At 37.3% G+C, this 21,805-nt stretch overlaps 1 protein-coding gene across 1 annotated transcript in view; it reads right to left on the bottom strand.

Moving 5' to 3' along the window:
- The window catches only part of igdcc3 (immunoglobulin superfamily, DCC subclass, member 3), a 113,810-nt gene that overhangs the window by 22,787 nt on the left and 69,218 nt on the right, over positions 1–21,805 (bottom strand). Inside the window, exons 3-6 of the mRNA XM_073837527.1 lie at positions 5,530–5,674; positions 5,277–5,407; positions 5,055–5,192; positions 387–545 (exon numbers count right to left, since the gene is read on the bottom strand). Of these exons, the coding sequence (XP_073693628.1) occupies positions 387–545; positions 5,055–5,192; positions 5,277–5,407; positions 5,530–5,674 (573 nt within the window). The remainder of the gene's footprint in view (positions 1–386; positions 546–5,054; positions 5,193–5,276; positions 5,408–5,529; positions 5,675–21,805) is intronic.

The following is a 21,805-nucleotide window of genomic DNA, read 5'->3' as shown; positions in this document are numbered from 1 at the left end:
TTTGGTGGGGGGGGGGGGTGTAATTGAGAATGAATTGGGGAAAGTCATATGAGAGGAGGCAATGCCTCCATAGCAATATGATTAGGTATGACTGGTTATGTTCGGCTGTGACTGGTTCATCGATAATTCCCACCTCTTGTGTTCATGCTCGTTCCGCATTTGCGGAATACGGAATACTTTAGTACTTTTAATAGTTTTACTGCCTCTAGTGTTCCTTTCAACTGGAAAATGCAGTGATTCATACATATAGGTATGTTTTTTCAGTTTTATAGAATGTATATATAGGCACGTATTTCCAATGAGCCTATGTTGGTTGTTGTATAACTAACAGTGTATTTTGACTAATTTAAAAGTTATAAAAAAGTTTGTTTCAAAGAAAGAGTCACCTTGCACAACTAGGCGTCCCTGAGCAGTTCTGCGCACACGGGTTCCTGGCTTGTTGGCCGCACAGACATAAACGCCAGAATGCTGAACTCTGACATCAGAGATCATCAGGTTTCCTGTTCCTAGTACCTGGATACCCTCAACTCCTATTGGCCGGCCATCTGAAAGAGAGATGAAGGCACAGTGTCAACACAGACAACAGACAAGAGAAAGAGGACATAAAGATCATTTCAAGAGAATTATAGAGATCAGTAGAGGGAATAAAAAGAGAAGATAGAATCACATGATTATCCAACCATAAAATCATTTCCTGCCCCAGAGGAACTAAAAATAAATTTAACAGGACAAGAGAAGCATGTGATGAGTCTAAGAATTTAACAGCACTGGTTAAATGTGACTAATTATGGAGCACAAAGCACCATGCATCGTTCTGGCCTGGGGCGACGAACATCTTAAGAGACAGTAGAGTCAGAGAGAATAAGAGAGAGAAAAAAACAACTGTCATTATAAAAAAAAAGTGTACAGAGATAAAACAATGGGGCTTTAGACATACGAGACGACCTATGAACACCAGTGACGCAGGATATACCATGTTACCATGGACATCTGCCATACATGTGTAGAACACACACACGCTTTCTGTATGAGCACTGAATCACATCAGCTACTATAAACCGTATCAGTCTAGATCATCTCACTCACTGCAGCTGTAATTGGAAACTCAGTGAGGAAAAGTGCTAATAAAAATTAACAATCCCACTAATCACATCTACCATTCATATCACTGGCCTCTCAGGTCTCTCATTCTGTTTTGTTAATGTGCCTGTCAAAATTACATTATAGAAACAGTGTTGGATAGTATGGCGGGGTGCAGTTCACATATCACCAGATTTAATTGACTGGCATCTGTTGTGAGTTGCACAAACATTTCCACTTTTCATTCAGCAGCTGTTTGGAGCTTCTCATTCTGGTTTCACACAGTTAATGATAGACATTCATCTGTCTTTAGAGATACAGCCTTTTAGTCTTTCATGAGTTAATTAACATGTTCAATGAAATATCACAGAGACACTGACATGAGTGTGTGTGTGTGTGTGTGTGTGTGTGTGTGTGTGTGTGTGTGTGTGTGTGTGTGTGTGTGTGCCCGACAGGCCCTAGTCAGAGTAGCAGCATATTTAATTTCTGACAGGAATAAAAACGAGGCTGTGTGAGAGAGAAGTAATGTACAATCATAAAAAAAACCCTATACACATTGGAGAAATTGCGGAAATATTTTATCCTAAAAATTGTGAAAAAGAGGCTAATTTATTATCCTTAGACAACATGTTTGTATTATGCTTTACTGGCCAGGCCCTTTTCTCTTTAAAGGGATAGTCCACCCAAAAATGAAAATTTGATGTTTATCTGCTTATCTCCAGGGCATCCAAGACGTAAGTGACTTTGTTTCTTCAGTAGAACACAAACAAAGATTTTTACCTCAAACCGTTGCTGTCAGTCTGTCAGTCATATAATAGCAGCCAATGGGCTCAATGGCTTTGAGAGTCAAAAAAAAACCATACACAGACAAAACCAAATTAAACCCTGCGGCTTGTGACTATTGAGGTCTTAAGACCCTGCTGAAAAAAAACAGCTAAAACCAGCCTAGGCTGGTTGGTTGGTTTTAGCTGGTTTAAGACCAGCCAGGCTGGGAAAGTGGCCAAAACCTCTCTAAAACCAGCCTGCTGACCAGCTAAAGCTGTTATTTTTGTAAAGCTGTTTTTTCAGCAGAGGACACAAAACAACTGGTCTGTGTAAGAAACTGAACAGTATTTATATCACTTTTTACCTCTGATCCACCACAATGTCCAAATGTCCTGAGCACGTTCACAACAGTTGGCGTGTGACGAAGAGCAAGCAACCATAACTTCAGTCGCTCAGGCTTAAAAGTTGGGAATGTGTGAAAAGTCAACACTCCCAAATGAGTTCATGCAAGCAAACGTAATCTTTTCATTTTTAATCAGTTGCAACAATTGTCTACTATGCCAGAGCATGATGACGCGTCACGCTCCGGCTGTTGTGAACGTGCTCAGGACAGTGGGATATTGCGGTGGATCAGAGGTAAAAAATTATATAAATACTGCTCAGTTTCTTGCACAGGTCAATTGTTTTGTGTCTTAAGACCTCAATGTATCCTCATGAGCCGCAAGGTTTAATTTGGTTTTGTCTGTGTATGTTTTTTTTGCCTCTCAAAGCCGTGGGTCCCATTGGCTGCCATTATATGACTTGACAGACTGCAACGGATTGAGTTAAAAATCTTCATTTGTGTTCTACTGAAGAAACAATGTCACCTTTATCTTGGATGCCCTAGGGGTAAGCGAATAAACATTTTTGGGTGAAATTTTCATTTTTGGGTGAACTATCCCTTTAATGCGCATGCTTACTGGTAGGTGTGAATCAGCATGCATGTTTGGATATATGTATTTGAGCAAATTGAATGCAGGAAAAGCCCTGTCTCCTAAATAAGATGACATAAATGCAGAATGGCATTAATCACTAACTGTTGGAGACAGTTGGAGACTGTTGGAGGCACATTCATTACTAAGCTTAGCCATGAATTGCTCTCGTTGTAATCTAATCCAGCAAAATCCCATTGTGTTAGCAGTTAATTCCAGCAACATTGCGGAAGGTAATATCCACAATCTGATTAGCAGGCGTTACAGGAAGAGACCATCATTTACATTCTTAATGGGAGAATCACATTAGATAATAGCTGGGAGAAAAAGAAAGAGTTGAGAACGGATTATTACACGAGTGTGGGAGTCACCGTGAAATCTTGCTTGGGAGAGAGAGCGGTTGATATGGTTCGGGGAGAAAATGTAAGTAGGATATGTTAATCTTCAAATACATTAATATGGTCCGAATTGCTTATTTAAATGCAAAGACAAAATGGTACAAGCCTCAAGACGAGATGGTCCAGAAGGCAAATCTTTTCCCTTATTTTAATCCAGGGACGCACACACATACATAAATGAGGATATAAATATCAATCACTTTACGTACTTTAACACCACCTTAGAAGTACAGATGAGACACTCTTTTTATCTCCATTAATTCTTATCAAGATAAGACAGAGAGATGTGGCAAAGAGCGTTCAATGACCAAAATTGTCTAAAACCATTTTCAAGCGTGTGGCTTCAGAACTCCGAGCACGCTTAAAAATAAATGAGCTATTTTTCACACAGAAACCAATCTCACTGTACAGTATCAGCCAATTTGATCTGTGAAATCTATGTCTTAGCGAGAAGGATGACAGAGTTTCTTTCATCATTCCAAACCATTTGGCTTCAGTAGATTGGAGTGTAAATTACTTTAACGCAACGGCCAGATTTTTTAAATAGGGTCATATTATCAAAACTGAATTTTATGGATTTTTTGAACTAAACAAGATTGATGTACTATGTCACTGATGTACAGTACCATTCAAACGGTTCGGGGTTGGTAAGATTTTTGTGATGTTTTTAAAAGAAGCCTCTTAAGCTCACCAAGGCTGAATGTATTTGATTGAAAACACAGTAAAAACAGTAATACTGCTAAATTGTTAAATTGTTACAATTTAAAACATACACTAACAGTCGAAAGTTTTTGAACAGTATGATTTTTAAAGAAGTCTCTTCTGCTCACCAAACCTGCATTTATTTGATCCACAGTACAGTAAAAACAGTACAATTTTGAAATGTTTTTACTATTTAAAATACCTGTTTTCTATTTGAATATATTTTAAAATGTACTTTATTCCTGCGATCAAAGCTACATTTTCAGCATCATTACTCCAGTCTTCAGTCTCACATGATCCTTCAGAAATCATTCTAATATGCTGATTTGCTGTTTAAGAAACATTTATTTTTATTGTTATCAACAGTTAAGTACATTTTTTTTCAGGATTTAGCAAGAATGTTTAAAATTGATCAAAAGTGAGGATATTTATGATATTACAAAAGATTTTATTTCAGAATAATGCTGTTCTTCTGAACCTTTTATTCACCAAAGAAACCTGAAAAAATTCTACTCCTCTGTTGTCAACATTACTACTACTACTTTTTAGCGTATTCTGTTATCATTTGCTCCCCAAACTTTCAGACCTGTATGATTTTCTTCTGCTGAACAAAAAATAATATACTCTGAATAATGACTATAAAATGAGTATATGGATTTCAAAAAAAAAAATGTCAATGGATGAAAAAAATTAGGACGAAAGATATTCAAAATATCTTTCACAGAAGAAAGTAAGTCATACAGCTTTGAAACAACATAAGGGAGAGTATTATGACAGCATTGTCAACATAGTGAACTACGCCTTTAATTCTAACTAAAATACTAAACAAGATAACTTAACTAATATCATAAGTGGACTTTAGGGAGAAAAATCAGATAAATAAGATAGGATATGGCCCTTTAAAGATAAGCTTTTCCAGATATAGATCCATCGGCTCATTTCTTCTCATCTCTGTCCTCCATTACCTTGCTGGAGGAGATTTTTCCCTTTTCTCTTTTTCAGTTGATTGGGTATTTTATAGTCAGTGAGTAGTGGAGAGCATATTAAAGCTCTCTGCAGCATTCCTGACGGAGCTGCACCGAGTTTTGCTCTGAGAACCACTCAAGGCAAATTACAGAGCAACTTAAATGAGTCTCACCCAGTCTACTCCACGAAACGATTGGGCGAGGGTAACCTGTAGCAACACACTCCAAGATGGCAGTCTGGTGAACTGTGAGGGTGAGGTTTTCAGGGCCCACTAGGATCATGGGTTCTTTGTAAACAGATGACTGGGAGCCTTCGGGAAGAGAAAGGTAAAGCCAGTTACAAAGAAAATGATGTGGAAAGATTCAAGCAAGCAGAGAGGAATTTTTGAGCATACCTGAGACTGTGAGCTGCGCTCCTGAACTGTGTTTGACTCCAGCACTGTTGTGTGCAACACAGCAGTACATCCCACTGTCCTCAGGGCGAACACCCGTTATCTGCAGCACACCTGTGGGCAAAAGAGTATACCTGCACAGAAAGGAGACATAGACAGGCTCACAGTGAGAGGGAGACATGTATTTATGCCAATAACACTGGGTACATCTCTTCAAATGTCACTGTGTGTTAAGAATATTTATTCATGGTACTACCTTTCATCAGAAGTATCCACGGGTCTCCCGTCTCTTTCCCAGCTGATGACCGGCTCAGGCAGGCCATGGATTTGGCACTGAAATCGCCCAACACCTCCCAGCTCTGCACGCACTGAACGTGGCTGCACATGAAAATCTGCCATTGCTGAAGACAAAAGAGATGGGAAAAAAACAGATTACTTTAATTTCTGCTACATAAGACCTTTATTCCTTGGCTGGGATCATGCAGAGCCCTTTGAAACTGCATTAAAACGGCAATTTGGACCTTCAACCCATTGGCTCCCATTAAAGTCCACTATATGGAGAAAAATACTGGAATGTTTTCCTCAAAAACCTTAATGTATTTTCGACTGAAGAAAGAAAGACATGAACATCTTGGATGACATAGGGGTCATCCATGTAATTGTAATTCAAAATACCACAATTTTAACACTTAAAAAGAATTTGCAAACCATCACAGAAAATAATGAAGTAGGACAATTTTTTTTTTGTTTTCTTCCTAAACTTCCCAAAATACATGATACAGAGTACACAAAGTGCTGGTCCAGACAATTAACAACTGAAGTGTCAATACAAGATCTGATGTGCTCTGATCTAGTCATATCTTCAGAAATATAATGACGATTGGATGCTGCAGTAAGAATGACAAAACTAGTATGAAATATGTGTGTTTGGCAGATCTTTGAAAATTCCGGTTAAGTGTATGTTCAAGCATAAAATATAAATCTCCTATGCCAGTTTCATCAAGCTTAATGGACTGCTTTTGGAGAATACAATACTGTTCAAAAATGTGGGCTCAGCAAAGTAAACACTTTTATTCAGAAGGGATGCATTAAATTGATCAAAATGTGACAGTAAGGACTTTTACATTGTTACTAGAGATTTCTTTTGAAATCTGTTCTTTAGATCCTGTAAACAATTATTATGGTTTCCACAAAATCATGAAGTGGCACAAATGTTTTTTTCACCAAATCAAGCATATTAGGATGATTTCTAACGGATCATATGACACTGTAGACTGGAGTAATGGTTCATGAAAATTCAGCTACCATTACAGGACTAAATGACATTCTAAAATATATTAAAAGAGAAAAGTTATTTTCAACTATAATAATATTTCACAATATCGCCATTTTTCTGTAAATCTGAACAAACAAATGCAGCCTTGGTCAGCATAAGAGACTTCTTTCAAATATCGTACATGTATATTGTATATACTTGACATCCCATGTTTAAATCAGGATTTAAACAACTTGATTTAACCCCTAAATCTGGCCTGTTTTCAACTCTGTTCACTCAATCTCTGCATCGACTTTGAGGTAATCTAATACAGTACCATGTGAAAGAAAATATATTACCCATTATTGAAAAGCATACACTGCCGCTTATAAGTTTGGGATCAGTAAGACTTGTAATGTTTTTTAAAGAAGTCTCTTATACTCATCAAGGCTGGATTTATTTGATCAAATACAGAAAAAAAAATTCAATTTATTTTATTACAACAAAAAATAATGTTTTTTATTTTAATATACTTTAAAATATAATTTATTCCTGTGATGCAATGCTGAATTTTTATCAGCTGTTACACCAGTCTTAAGTCTCACATGATACTTCAGAAATCATTCTAATATGCTGATTTATTATTATCAATGTCGGAAACAGTTCCAAATATTTTTTTGTACCTGTTATTCAGGATTCTTTGATGAACAACAAGTTAAAAAGAACAGCATTTATTCAAAATATTAATCTTCTCTAACAATATAAATCTATGTAAATCCACTTTTTATTCATTTAACACAGGGGCCACATAATTTTCATTTCTTTAATGGGGGGCCGGGTCGGTTTACAAAAGAAAATTCCATGGGCCGGACTGACTACTATTATTATTATTATTATTTTATTATGATTTTACCTGTATTTTTATACCTTTTAATGCTAGAATAGTTTATTATTTTGTTATGCACCACACAGACAAATGATTTTTTTTTTTAAAAAGATATACAGGTGCATCTCAAAGTAGAACGTCATGGAAAAGTTCATTTATTTCAGTAATTCAACTCAAATAAATTGAATGCACACAGACTGAAGTAGTTTAAGTCTTTGGTTCTTTTAATTTTGATGATTTGGCTCACATTTAACAAAAACCCACCAATTCGCTATCTCAACAAATTAGAATATGGTGACATTCCAATCAGCTAGTCAACTCAAAACAACTGCAAAGGTTTCCGTCAAGCTGTCAAAATGGTTTCTCAGTTTGGTTCACTAGGCTAATCATGGGGAAGACTGCTGATCTGACAGTTGTCCAGAAGACAATCATTGACACCCTTCACAAGAAGGGTAAGCCACAAACATTCATTGCCAAAGAAGCTGGCTGTTCACAGAGTGTTGTATCCAAGCATGTTAACAGAAAGTTGCGTGGAAGGAAAAAGTGTAGAAGAAAAACACCAACCGAGAGAACCGCAGCCTTGAGAGGCTTGTCAAGCAAAATCGATTCAAGAATTCGGGTGAACTTCACAAGGAATGGACTGAGGCTGGGGTCAAGGCATCAAGAGCCACCACACACAGACATATCAAGGAATTTGGCTAGAGTTGTCGTATTCCTCTTGTTAAGCCACTCCTGAACCACAGACAACATCAGAGGCGTCTTACCTGGGCTAAGGAAAAGAATAAATGGACTGTTGCCCAGTGGTCCAAAGTCCTCTTTTCAGATGAAAGCAGGTTTTGTATTTTATTTGGAAATCAAAAACACTGAAGTCCAGTGTTACGTTTCCACAGTCTGTGATAATTTGGGGTGCAATGTCATCTGCTGGTGTTGGTCCACTGTGTTTTTTGAATCACGTCAAATTCCTCAAATGCTATTGAGTCATTTTGTCATCACTCTGTATTTTCTATCTGCCTCTTGCATCACCTGTTCGATTGCGATGACACATTACGTTGAATGTACCATTCTGTTGGTGAATTTAACAAATAATTAGGCTATGTTAATAACTAAGGGAAATTTTAGTTTGAAAGCCAACCTTTATTATCAAATACCGACATGATATAAGTAAAACATATTTAAAATTACATTTTCAAAATATGTCTCTGGCATTGTTCAGAGGGCCAGTCCAAATGTGGGGGCGGGCCGCATCCGGCCCCCGGGCCTTAGTTTGGGGACCCCTGATTTAACGCATCCTTGTTGAATAAAAGTATTAATTTCTTTCCAAAAAAAGAAAGAATAAAAATGTACTGACCCAAAACTTTTGAACAGTTGTGTATATTATTAGAAAACCTTTCTATTTTAAATAAATGCTGTTCTTTTGAACCTTTTATTTACCAAAGAATCTTGAAAAAACTATCATAGGTTCCAAAAAATATTAAGCAGCACAACTTTTTTTCAACATTGCTAATAAGTCAGCATATTAGAATGATTTCTGAAGGATCATGTGACACTGAAGACTGTGTAATGATGCTGAAAATGTAGCCTTGTATCACAGGAATACATTACATTTTAAAATATATTCACATAGAAAACTGTTATTTTAATCTGAAATAATATTTCACAGTATTACAGTTTTTCTGTATTTTTGATCAAATAAATGCAGCCTTGATGAGCATAAGAAATGTCTTTAAAATTACAATGAAAAATCATACGTCAGTGTACGCTCTAACCAGCCGACAGAAAATAAAAGTACAATGGAAATTCTTAGACAAACACATATGAAGTACACTACTCTTCACTGTTTACTAATTTCATAACAAATCATGAATTATTTAACAGCTTTGGGACCTTACTTTCACAGCTCAAAGATATGAAAATCAAACAAAAGGGTGCATCTGCATCTGTTCTTGGCCATCGCGTACCAAAGAAAGTGTGGGAGTGTTTGAGAAAGAGTATACAGCTGGATTGCCTTTTCAGCAGTCAGATACTACTTAATAAAGCTCCATCTATCTTGCAGGAGACGAAAAGACAGAAGCAACCAGTTACAGTATGATTACCAGGATTTGGACCCTTCCAGATCCGTGTAAGGAAGTGATTTTCTAAAGCCTCTCATTGGGCTGCGGCTCACACGGCGTGTCCCGCAGGAGCTCATACTGAGAGAGGGCTGGAGATGAGGGGAGGAGCTGGAAACACAAACACAATTAGCGCGAGGTCTGTCTCTCCCGCAGCCAACCACCGTCCTCAAGACAAGTGCTCTTATTTAAATGTTGGTCGTAATTAACTTGAACCAAGCGGGACCGTTCGGAACACTCTTAGCATAACAAGAGGGCCGGGCCCCTCCTGCGTCCTCTCTCACTTACCCCTCTGTGTTCTTTTTGTGTCCTACTGATATACTTGTTCCAGCTAATCTAGCATCATCGAGCTCAGAAGGATCTCCGGGTGGTGTTTGCCGGCTTAAACTCACACAGTGGTGCTTCTGTAACTGGTCGTTTTGTTTTGTGTGAGTCAAAGAAGGCAGGCAGAAGCGAGGAGGGAAAAAAAGCATTCTCAGAGAAGGAAGGGAAAAAGGGCTCCCAGAAAGGCATCTTTTCAAGGCTTTCACACATATCTCATTGATTGCCTCTGCAGGAGATGTGAGACACAGAAAGGAAGGCATAAATCGAATGAATCTCTCTCTATCTGTCTCTATCACTTCTATTTTTTGCTTTCTCTCCACTGTGATTTCAATCAACTTTCCCACAAATGTGTCTAAAACATTTCATTTATTATTTACTGTGTCTATAACATCTCTTTTTTAACATCATGTCTACGTCAATGTCACTCTTTTTAGTGCGGAAACGGCGTGCTTCACAAAAAGACTTCATTCAATTAAATCACAGTTAAATAACGCAGCAATCTAACTGAAATAAAACATCATGCAATTCCTCTTTTTCACAACCCTGCTGGGAAAACCAAGTCACTTTAACTTGGTTAATTCCTGGATATTCTGCCAAACTTAAACAAGCTTTACCTCAGTCAGGTCCAGCCATCCATCTACCCAGCTAAAAGTAAACCATGTAAAAACAACTACCGTGCCACATTAAAAGGCACATCAATACAGAAGCAACAGATCATTTCTTCCACAGTGACAGACATCAGAGCGAAATGGATTATCAAAAGAGAAAAAAAATGTAGAAAGATGACTTGATACTATCCACTGATTGTTGATTGGATGGAAGTAGATCTAAATGACTGGAGAAGTCTAGCATTTGTCATTAGAGACAGGAAGATCAAGGTCAGTGCTGGGCGAAAAACTGGTTTGAATTACAGGCACAGTATTAATTGTGAACTACATACACTTCTGAGTGATGGTTAGAGAACTATTAGGCTAATAACACACAACTAATTCTTTAACTGGGCAAACAAACCAACTGTAAAGGCCGTTAACAGAAATCAGAGAGAAGTTGAAGACACATAGGAGAAAATACTGTAGCAGGCAGAGCAAGATCACTCGTTCACAATGGGCGAAACATTGAAAGAAAACCCTAAATACTGAATTCGATTTGGGAGTTTATATGAATGTATCTTTGAGGAAAACTTTAGATGGTATTTTCTTTTTATCTTACCTTCATATAATGCATATAAATGTAGTATTGTTTACAGCAGTTACCAAGTAAGCATTGTATTGCTGCTGTTTCATAAGCGCCACCTGCTGTCAGAGAGTGAAAATTAACATCTAAAATTTATACTATACTTAGCACCCTTGCGCTACGGGAGGACCTTTCCCGTTCCTGTCCCCTATCTCTCTCCCACTTTGCTTCTGGTCTGTCCTATCACAATAAAGGCAAAAATTGCAAAAATAAACCTAAAAATTTTTATATATATATATATATATATATATATATATATATATATATATATATATATATATATATAAAATTGATACTACACTGATGATACTAAATACTCATGTTTGTTTGGCTGGTGATTAAAATGCAGTGCTTCTGCAACTCATGCAATCTGATATATATAAAGGCACAGTCAGGGAAAAACCATGATAAACCGTGAAAAACAGGGCTGGTTCTAGACAGGCACATATGGGGGGCAGTCAGAAATGTGAAGGGGGCATCATGTGTGTACACATCATGTTCGAGCAGTTTTTTTTCCCTGTGCTTATAGTAACAGTATTTTCCTTGCTGAATTGTGTTGTTAGCTGTGTCCAAAGCCTAGAGAAGTGGATTGCACTTTGTCAGGCCTCTACCTTCAGACCTGTCCAACTTGGGTGTCCCACTTGAAGACTAAGCTCCTGCTGGTATAGCTCTTAAGGTCACTGAGGCACGCAAACCCCCTGACCACAATAAGGTGGCAATCCCTCAGGGGGAAAACTGAAAAATAAAAAATTAAATAAATAAAACAAAATAAAATAAAATATACTTAATCCAGATTTTATCAGTTAACGACATAACATTTATCTTAGCAGGGTGGTCTAATTCTCAAAAACGTTTAAAGCCTTGATTATTTTCCAACTCTATAATAAAATGTAGCTACTTCAAGGACTCACTTTTCATTCATAAAAACGGCATCGGAAAAAAATATTTTTCACAGAAAACGTCTATTTTTTTGGCTAAAATAATATGGAATTACCCATATAAACAAAAGATGGCAGCAGAGGATTATTTATTATGCAGATGCCTTTTAAACTCCCTATATTTTTCAAGACGTCTTGCTTTTCGATATATTATAAAATTACTAGTATAATAAGTTGTAGTACTTTTACCGCCCTTAAGTATATATATAGTATAGCAAGTGCAGAAAATCTCACACAGACAAGCTCAGACACAAACAGCCTATAAGGGGGAATTATTTAAATACTACTATATAGTTCACTACAAATACGTTAAATATGTATGGTATAATAATTAAATAATGCACTCAATATGAATCAATAGGAATTTGAAATATTTGATATAATTTAATAACTACATCTTTTAAGTTTTATCTTGAACTGTAAAAGCTATTAAATAGTCTATATTTAACCAACACAAACTTGTTACTGCTGTACTCTGAATTGTCAGATGTTTCGTCCGGTTATTACTGTCAATAATAGCAATGACTCGCGCATATTTAGCCGATTTACTCTGAATTTTTTTTAACTGGCATTTGTCATTCTTGAAACGGTAAACATGGAAGTTTAGTCCTCTTAGACAAACAACACTTTTCTTCGATTGTGAATGGATTAGTAGAGAAAACAAACAAAGTACCCTCATATTACGGCACAGTACAGTTGACTGGAAATGACTTAGCTGGCAAGGAAGTAATCCGTGCATATGGTCAATTCAGCGGACGTGGACTCATCGCTGTGCTTGTTGTAACTGAAAAAACGCTGTAGCTTCTTCCACTCCGTGACCGCGCTGAAATCCGACACAACACTACGTTAGCCTGCGTCTTGACTCATTTGCATACGGACGGTGATTGGATGTTTACCGAGGGCTCAGGGTGTGTGTGTGCGTGCGCTGCAGCCTGTGAATGAATACACACAGCAGAGGGACAGAGACATGAGGAAAATATAATACCGTATTGTGTAGTGTCCCTTTTTCGGCGGATTTTCCGCTACCGCAGATCATTTTGTCAACTTGCAATATATTCATTTTGTGAGTATATTAACATGTGCTTTTTCAAGTTTTCAAAATTTTGATTTGCCCCTGCGTAGAGCCGACCTCGGCGAAAAACCACCTGAATCCTAAAAAATACAGATTTTTGGACAAACTGCCCAGGTCAAAACTAATAAACAAAATCATTGACGTGCATTTGTTCAGTGTTAAAAATGATGTTTTTGCCTTAAGCTGATTCATTACTGTAAAACCTAGAAAAATAATTTGCAATATAACAAAAACTATCATATTCTTCAGTGCAATTATTAACTTTGCAATGAATTTGCAATTTTATGTTTCAACCACAGATGGCGATAGACAAGCCAAACAGGCATAAAGTGGGTCCTGTGTATGCCTTATTATTTTGTCAGGTTTCTAGGAATTAAACCAATGGCCTTGCCATTGCTAATGCCACTGGGCTTTCAAATAGCACTGCAGAACAAATTCCCAAGCTACATGTACAAATACCTTAAGGCGAGTTATGAGTATTCATTTCTGTTTTTGTGAGGCATTAGATTGGGTTTTTTCAACTGTGAAGAATCTTTCCTCTGTTATGTTTTATCAGGTCTTCTGCTTTGAGCTTTTAGCTTCTCATTAGCAAGCACCCCTGCGTCGCTTCAGACCCAGCACCCTTCCTCACTCTGGCACCGGCACATCACTCAATTTCACATGTAAACACAAACAGTCAGGGATGAGAGTGTAGCGGCTGAACCAGTGGGGGTACTGGAGCATATTGTATCTCTCTGTGAACTCCTCCTCCCCCCGTCCTTCTGTTCTCCTGCACTCTGCCTCTCTCTCCTTGTTTTCGTCTCTTTGTCTATTGGTAGTGTTTCAGCATCACTGCTTCTGGGCTGTGCCCTAATGAGAAATGTGCCATTTCCTGACATGCTCCGACCTCTCTTCTTCACGGATGCACAGCGAGCAGCAAGCCGATTAAATCTTAAACAAACATTCCTCAATGCTTCAACCATCAAGGCGTTCTGGTGCTAGAACAAAGCAAACAAAGTATTCAAATCTCAGATTTGTTTCATCGTCGTACATCTCTTGCATAAATATGTTATTTATTTACTTTGATACCTGACTGCTGCTCTTATCCTCTTATATTTTTTGTGTATTACAATATGTCAAAAATAGTAAGGGAAACTTTTTACTGGAAGTTCAAAAAAGGCTGTCACACAAACACACACACACACACACACACACACACACACACACACACACACACACACACACACACACACACACACACACACACACACACACACCTGTATACAATACATCTGAAAGACAGACTACAATATGATAGTTGGACCCCCTCGGATGCTCTGTCCTTTACAACTGAAGATGAGCGCTGAGTTCCACAGAGGGTCAGGCTGTAGCCATGGAGCATCTGCCATTAAAACACAACCACTCTGAGCACCAAGGTTTGGTTTCTAATCAACAAAGCCCTGTCTAGAGCAGGTTACTACCACAGTTATATCCACTTGAGACAATTAGTAGGATAACCATCACTACTGGTGACCTGCAACCTTCCCCAAACATTCAGTGGTCAAACTGCAGCCTAGAGACACCTCTGTAAAAACAAGATCCTCCATTTCTAAATGAGATCCTCCCAGTTTCAACTTTTACACACACAGAAGGCAAGTACATAAAAATGCATAATTGACCATTAATACAAAGAATTTTAATAGCAATGTATTCAACACTTTTAATAGGTTTTGATATAACTGGAGTGTCATGTGAACATTATTTAAAAGCTACTTTTTAAAGCAGTAATTTACTTCCAGAGCAAAAATGTACAGATTATGTACTCACCCCATTGTCATCCAAAATGTTCATGTCTTTCTTTTTTTTCAGTCATGAAGAAGTTATGTTTTTTTTTTTTTTTTTGAAGAAAACATTTCAGGAATTATCCCCATATAGTGGACTACTATGGTGCTTGCAAAACTGGTTTGAACTTCCAAAATGCGGTTTTTAATGCAGCTTCAAAGGGTTCTAAATGCTAAAAAAAAGAAAAAAGTATATACTTTTAAACCTCAAATGCTCGTATTGGTTAGCTCTGCCATGTGCATGCGTACTCCATGCAGTCCCGTTCAACAGTTAGAGTATGTTGAAAAACTACCATCTCTTGTTCTCCTCCTACTTCAAAATGTTCTACATCGCTGTTTTACATTTTTTTTGTAAAGGGCGTTTGACCTTTGCATGTTGACTTTGTAAACACATGGTCACTACTTTTGAGGGTAAAAAAGTATATAAATTGACATTTTTTAGGTAAGACCATTATTCCTCAGCTGGGATTGTCTAGAGCCCTTTAAAGCTGCACTGAAACTGCATTTTGGAAGTTCAAACTTGCAGGCACCATAGAAGTCCACTATATGGGGATAATTCCTGAAATGTTTTTCTCAAAAAACATAATTTCTTTACGACTGAAGAAGACATGAACATCTTGGATGACAATGGGGTGAGTACATTATTTGTATATTTGTGTTCTGGAAATGTACTTCTCCTTTAAAAATATTTCTGTTTGCTTTTTTTTTTTTTTCTATCAACTGCTTTTGACATCTCAGCTCAGGATAGTAGTTTGCAACTATGTGGAGCCATTAGTCAATCAGTTTTTTCATGATGTCACCTCCTTGGAATGAAGCAGTGCAGCTAAATGGGCAGGGTCACGGTATATGACAGGTGGTTTAGGAGGACTTGAAAAATAAGAGGTGATGAACCAAACAAACCAAAAAGAGAAACTTTCAGAGGCACTGGGCAGTGCAAATTATTGCATTTTGTTATGATGGCCTATACTACGGTGGCCGAGAAGTGCAAAACACAACAACAAATCGCAACACAAAAAACAAATCTGAACACCAAATAACAAATCCAGAATCAAAATTACAAATTAGAAAACACAATATCAAATCTAAAAACAAAACGGCAAACCATAAAACACAATAACAACTCCGGAAACAAAATATCAAGTCGGATATCACAACGACAAACAAGAAAACAAAATGACAAGTTAGAAAACACAACGACAAATCCGTCAAAACGGAAAAGGTAGGTATTTTGTGTGACCGGCGTAGTCGCTGCTGATTGGACGCAACTCCTGTCAATCAAGACCAGTGTTGTTTTCGTCAACGATGACGATGACGAAATTATTTCGTTGACGCCACTTTTTTTCATGACGATAACGAGACGATGACGAGATAAAAATGGCTCGTTGATGACTAAAACATGACGAGACGTGTGTGAGCTTTCGTTGACGAGACGAGAATAGACGAAAATGTTAGTGGGTGGTCCGTCAGACGTTTAAAATGCATGACATTTCTGCTTATTGTGCATGCCAATTAAAACATATATCTGCCGCTAGCGGTTCTCAATTCCAGTCCTCGCGCCCCACCGCTCTGCATGTTTTGCATGTCTCTCTTAGTTAACACACCTGATTCAAATAACCAGCTCATTAGAAGTGAACTCCGTGCAGGAACTGTGTTCCGATTGACATGGTCCCTGCACAGTGTTCATTGCTCCCTACTCCCTGACGGGGGAAATCTGTTTAGTACACTTCGAAACATTCATTCACATATCTGCGCTACGCCACGGCATGCAGCGTCTTCACACACAGATGAAACTTACTAGAGAAGTGTGACATAAATGCATCTGTAAATAAATACATTTTAAATTACGTCTCGAACGCTTTAATGACCTTCAAATGGAACATATACACTCGCTTCGAGCTAATGAATAATGGCGGAATATCCTGTGATGTCCACTTCGAAGGGCAGTAACGTTGGATTAGAACAAAATTCGGAAGAGATACGTGAAACAAAATATGCAGAGCGGTGGGGCGCGAGGACTGGAATTGAGAACCGCTTTCGGCCTATGGCAAGCCGTTTTAGCATTAAATACTCTTTGTCATACTAGTATGGCAAGCCGTTTTAGCATTAAATACTCTTTGTCATACTAGTATGGCAAGCCGTTTTAGCATTCCATCCTTGTTTGTTATTTATGTTTTAAAACATTCCTTCATTATTGTAATTATTGGTGAAAATAGTCGACCTGGAAGCTCACATCGTGTTGAACTATAGATCTGCTATTTTCAGAACTTATAAGTGACACTACCCAACAGCCAAACACTTACAGACCAACATTAATTTGTTAAAAGACTACTTTTTCCCCCTTTTTTGACTAAAACTAGACTAAAACCTTTTTGACTTTTCGTCGACTAAAACTAGACTAAAACCTTTTTGACTTTTCGTCGACTAAAATTGGACTAAAACTATCACATATAGAACTGACTAAAATTTGACTAAAACTAATAAGCATTTTAGTCCAAAAGACTAAGACTAAGACTAAATCTAAGATGGTTGTCAAAAACAACACTGATCAAGACAAAACGCTCGATCGTCACGTGATTCACGAAGCCTCAAATAGTTCAAGGAAGTTCATAGCGGAATACATTGAGTTAGAGAGACAGAAATGCGATTTTTTGGTATTTAGTGACAATAAAATAATTTATTGACATTATTTATAAAATAATGTATACACGTATACGTAATATACATATGTAGTTGTATAAGTGTTGTTTTTAAAAGATAAAATACGCTAATATTTGAGGATTAATGTGGTCAGCTATCCTCACCTGCCTTGTTAACATATTTTAGGCTGAAGTTACCATGGTAAAAGTTCGTGTTTGCTATGTAAACGACATTGTGGTCTGTTACTAAGGCAACTTCAGCCTCTCTATATAAATATAATTATATAAATATGATATAAATATATATGTGTGTGCGCGTGGGTGTTCTTACAACTTTTACGTTAGTCAAGTGCAATCACATCTTAATGTTCATTGTCGTTTTACTGATCTCATGGTAAATGTTAAGTTTGTTGTCTTACAAGTATACATATTTTAAGATTGAGTGAAAATGAATCTTGTTTAATGTTTTTAATCTTGTGCACCCCTCAATTATTAATATCTAAAATATATACTTGTGGTATATTTTAATTGAAAACAACTTAAAACATTTTTATACATTTAATCATATTTTTTATGTATGTTGACTTTTGTTATGCACTCATTTACAGCAATCAATTTAGACATTTATAATAAACTATAAAGAATGTTGTCCTTGAACAGTCTCCACTACAGTTTGCTGTGCTCCAGTCACATAAAGCAGAGTGAATTCCCTACTGATCTAGAGAGGAGAAAAAAATGATGCATCAAGTTTTGTTAAATTTGCATTTATTTTTTAATGGCACTTTTTAGTATACACATTGTTTCTAGCAGCTTTACAGAAAATTAATGTATCTACATTACAAATAAGAGTTCTGTTAACAAGTGTATCAGTTTTAAATTATGTTAATATGGCAGACATTTTCTGAAATTAAGCTATACAAATCATGCAGTTAATTAACGTCATGTAATAAGAAACAATGAACAAATTAAAGCATGATGTGATCATGATGATTACAATGCTAGGACAATTTATCAGTTTTGTATGTTTATTTAGAGTCTGCTTCATCTGAAGTCCTCTCAAGGGTTGGCATCATCTCTTCACAGGTGCTGGTCATCTGAAGTCTTCATAAAAAAACTGGATATATTCAGCAGGAGCAATCTATAGATTACATTGACAAAATGTGATGTAATCATACTTGGGAGCTGACACTTTTTTACTTCAGGTGGTTCTTGTTCTGAAAGCAGGATAGAAAAGGAGAATAACAGGAGAAATGGTTAAGTGATGCTCCCTCAAATTTTACTCCAGTGGCATCACTGATCCTTCACACAATAGTTCTTTAGTGGCTATAAAAATATAATAAATATAGTAATAATGTGCTTACAATGATTACTGCTATGATACAATATACACAGTATACATTTTTGGAAAAAATTGGCCTACCATGAGTCCGAAATGAAAACTGCTCGCCTATTTTAACATTTTCATTCTCACTTAGGTCAATCAAGTCCAGATCTATTAAATAACTCCCCACCCGAAAAAATCCTGTTTAAAAGCCTTAATTACACAACGATGGATAAAACGGCAGGAAGAGAATGCATAACATCCCGTAAATCTACTAATTAAGTGAGAAATATTCTACTAATAATCTGTTTTAATGCACAAGTTAAATTGATTAGCTGTGCTGATAGTATACAGTTCTGTTATATAAATGTCTTACCGTTTAAAAGTTGATCATTGCGGTCACAGCGGTCTCTTCTGCTGCATCTCTACATCTCTTCTAGAACTGTATTTCCTGTATGTCTTGATTGACAGGAGTTGCGTCCAATCAGCAGCGACTACGCCGGTCACACAAAATACCTACCTTTTCCGTTTTGACGGATTTGTCGTTGTGTTTTCTAACTTGTCGTTTTGTTTTCTTGTTTGTCGTTGTGATTTCCGACTTGATATTTTGTTTCCGGAGTTGTTATTGTGTTTTATGGTTTGCCGTTTTGTTTTTAGATTTGATATTGTGTTTTCTAATTTGTAATTTTGATTCTGGATTTGTTATTTGGTGTTCAGATTTGTTTTTTGTGTTGCGATTTGTTGTTGTGTTTTGCACTTCTCGGCCACCGTACTATACATCACTGGAACAATGTGCAATGAAGAATCCGTGAAAAGAAGACCAAAATGTGTAAAAGATGGAATTCCAGCAAAGTAACAAATGCAGTGTCAGTGCCAACCACAACCAATGTGTTCGTTGAAACCACACCCACCCACACAGAGAACCCCCTCAAGGGCCCCTGCCCTCTGCCCTCATACATAAAAATTGGAACTGGTAGAAGCCCACCTCTCCTGCCACACACAGATACGGTTATTCACGAAAACACACAAACATAAACAGACCTGAGCTTATTTTAGCATAGGATGAATCACTCCGCAGAGCACATGCAAATGTGCAGGTGAAAAATGCACATATAAACACAAACAATATGCCTGTTTGAATCTCAATACTCAAACTGACACACCCAAGCTAACAGGGTACAGCAGTAGCAGTTTGGATACAGCAGTCCCAGCAGAGCCGTTTTATACCCCTCTCCGTAATAACCCACTCCACACACACACACACACACACACGCATTATTACAGCTTGCCTCTTCCCAGCGCGCCACACAGTGTAAATTAACCAGATCTAATTATGGGGGGAGAGGAGGGAGAAATTGAGAAAAGGAGCGTGAGTGTGTGTGCGTGAGAAAAACAGAGATTAATTGAAAGGGCTAAGAGGAATATGAAAGAGAAAGAGAAAGAGAGAGAGATCGTTCCCTCCATCCATACATTAAGAGCCTAACTGGATGGAACTCGCTGCTTGGATGCAGTTGGTTTCACCATGACAATCACCGTGGAAACGGACAGGAAATCAAAACTCTGACCTCCTCCTGATGGTGATTTAGTACAACAGGTAACCAGAGCCGCAAGTGCAGCTACTGTACATATTGGTCACTTCAAGGAAGTCATGTTCTTGTGATACTGGATGGTAAGTCAATTTGGAAAGTTTACAAGGTATTTTAAACCCTTTGATTTATAATGATGATTTCTCTACTATAACATACACAAAGTTTGGGTTCATTAAAGGATTAGTTTACTTCCAGGGTAAAAATTTCCTAATCATTTACTCAACCCTATGTCATCTAAAATGTTCATATCTTTCTTTCTTCAGTCGAAAAGAAAGGTTGAGGAAAACATTCCAGGATTTTTCTCCATATAGTGGACTTCAGTGGGAGCCAACGGGTTGAAGGTCCAAATTGCAGTTTCAATGCAGCTTCAAAGGTCTCTACACGATCATAGCCAAGGAATAAGGCTCTTATCACCCTTTACGAGAAAAGGTAAAACAACAATGTCGGACGATTTTAAAGTTGGAGGAGAAAATGAGATGGAGTTTTTCCTACCCTACCTTTTTAAACCAGAGTACACAGATGAAGAACTAACCACATGACCTTTCCAACATGATTACATAATTCGTGAAGTAGAGGGCGGGCATAGCACAGCTACTGCAAGGTGAGCATTTGTGGTTAAAACATATATACATTTTTATTTTCTTTAGAAAATGACAGATTGTTTCGCTAGACAAGACCCTTATTCCTCAGCTGGAATCATATAGAGCCCGTTGAAGCTGCATTGAAACTCCAATTTGGACCTTTAACCTGATGATCCCCATTGAAGTCCACTATATGAAGAAAAAACTTGGAATGTTTTCCTCAAAAACCTTAATTTCTTCAACTGACATGAGATGAAACATCTGGGATGACATGATGGTAAATTCTTGGGAAAAATTATTAGAAACTTTTTATTCTAGAATCCTTTAAAGGGTTAGTTTACCCCAAAATTAAAATTCTGTCATTAATTACTCACCCTCATGTTGTTGTTCCAAACCCATAAGACCTTTGTTCATCTTCGGAACACAATTTAAGATATTTTTTAATGAAATCTGAAAGGTCTCTGACTTTCCCATAGACAGCAAGGGTACTACCACGTTCAAGGGCTAAAAAAGTACCAAGATGATTGACAAAGTAGCCCATGTCACACCAGTGATTCAACTGTCATTTTACAAAGCTACGAGAAAACATTTTTGCGCAAAGAAAACCAAATAAAAAAGACTTTATTGCACATTTTCGTCTTTACTGCATCACTTGTGGACACACATTCATTAAAGCACCACGAAAGAAGAAACTGATACTATTAGGGGCCGTTCACATGAAGCGTCTTTTGCGCGCTCAAGTTCGTTATTTCAAATGTAGGCGCGCGGT

Source organism: Garra rufa, chromosome 3 (assembly GCF_049309525.1).
Source record: "Garra rufa chromosome 3, GarRuf1.0, whole genome shotgun sequence".
NCBI lineage: Eukaryota > Metazoa > Chordata > Actinopteri > Cypriniformes > Cyprinidae > Garra > Garra rufa.
The sequence above is the reverse complement of the archived record's forward strand: the minus strand, read 5'-3'. Positions and strand labels throughout refer to the sequence as shown.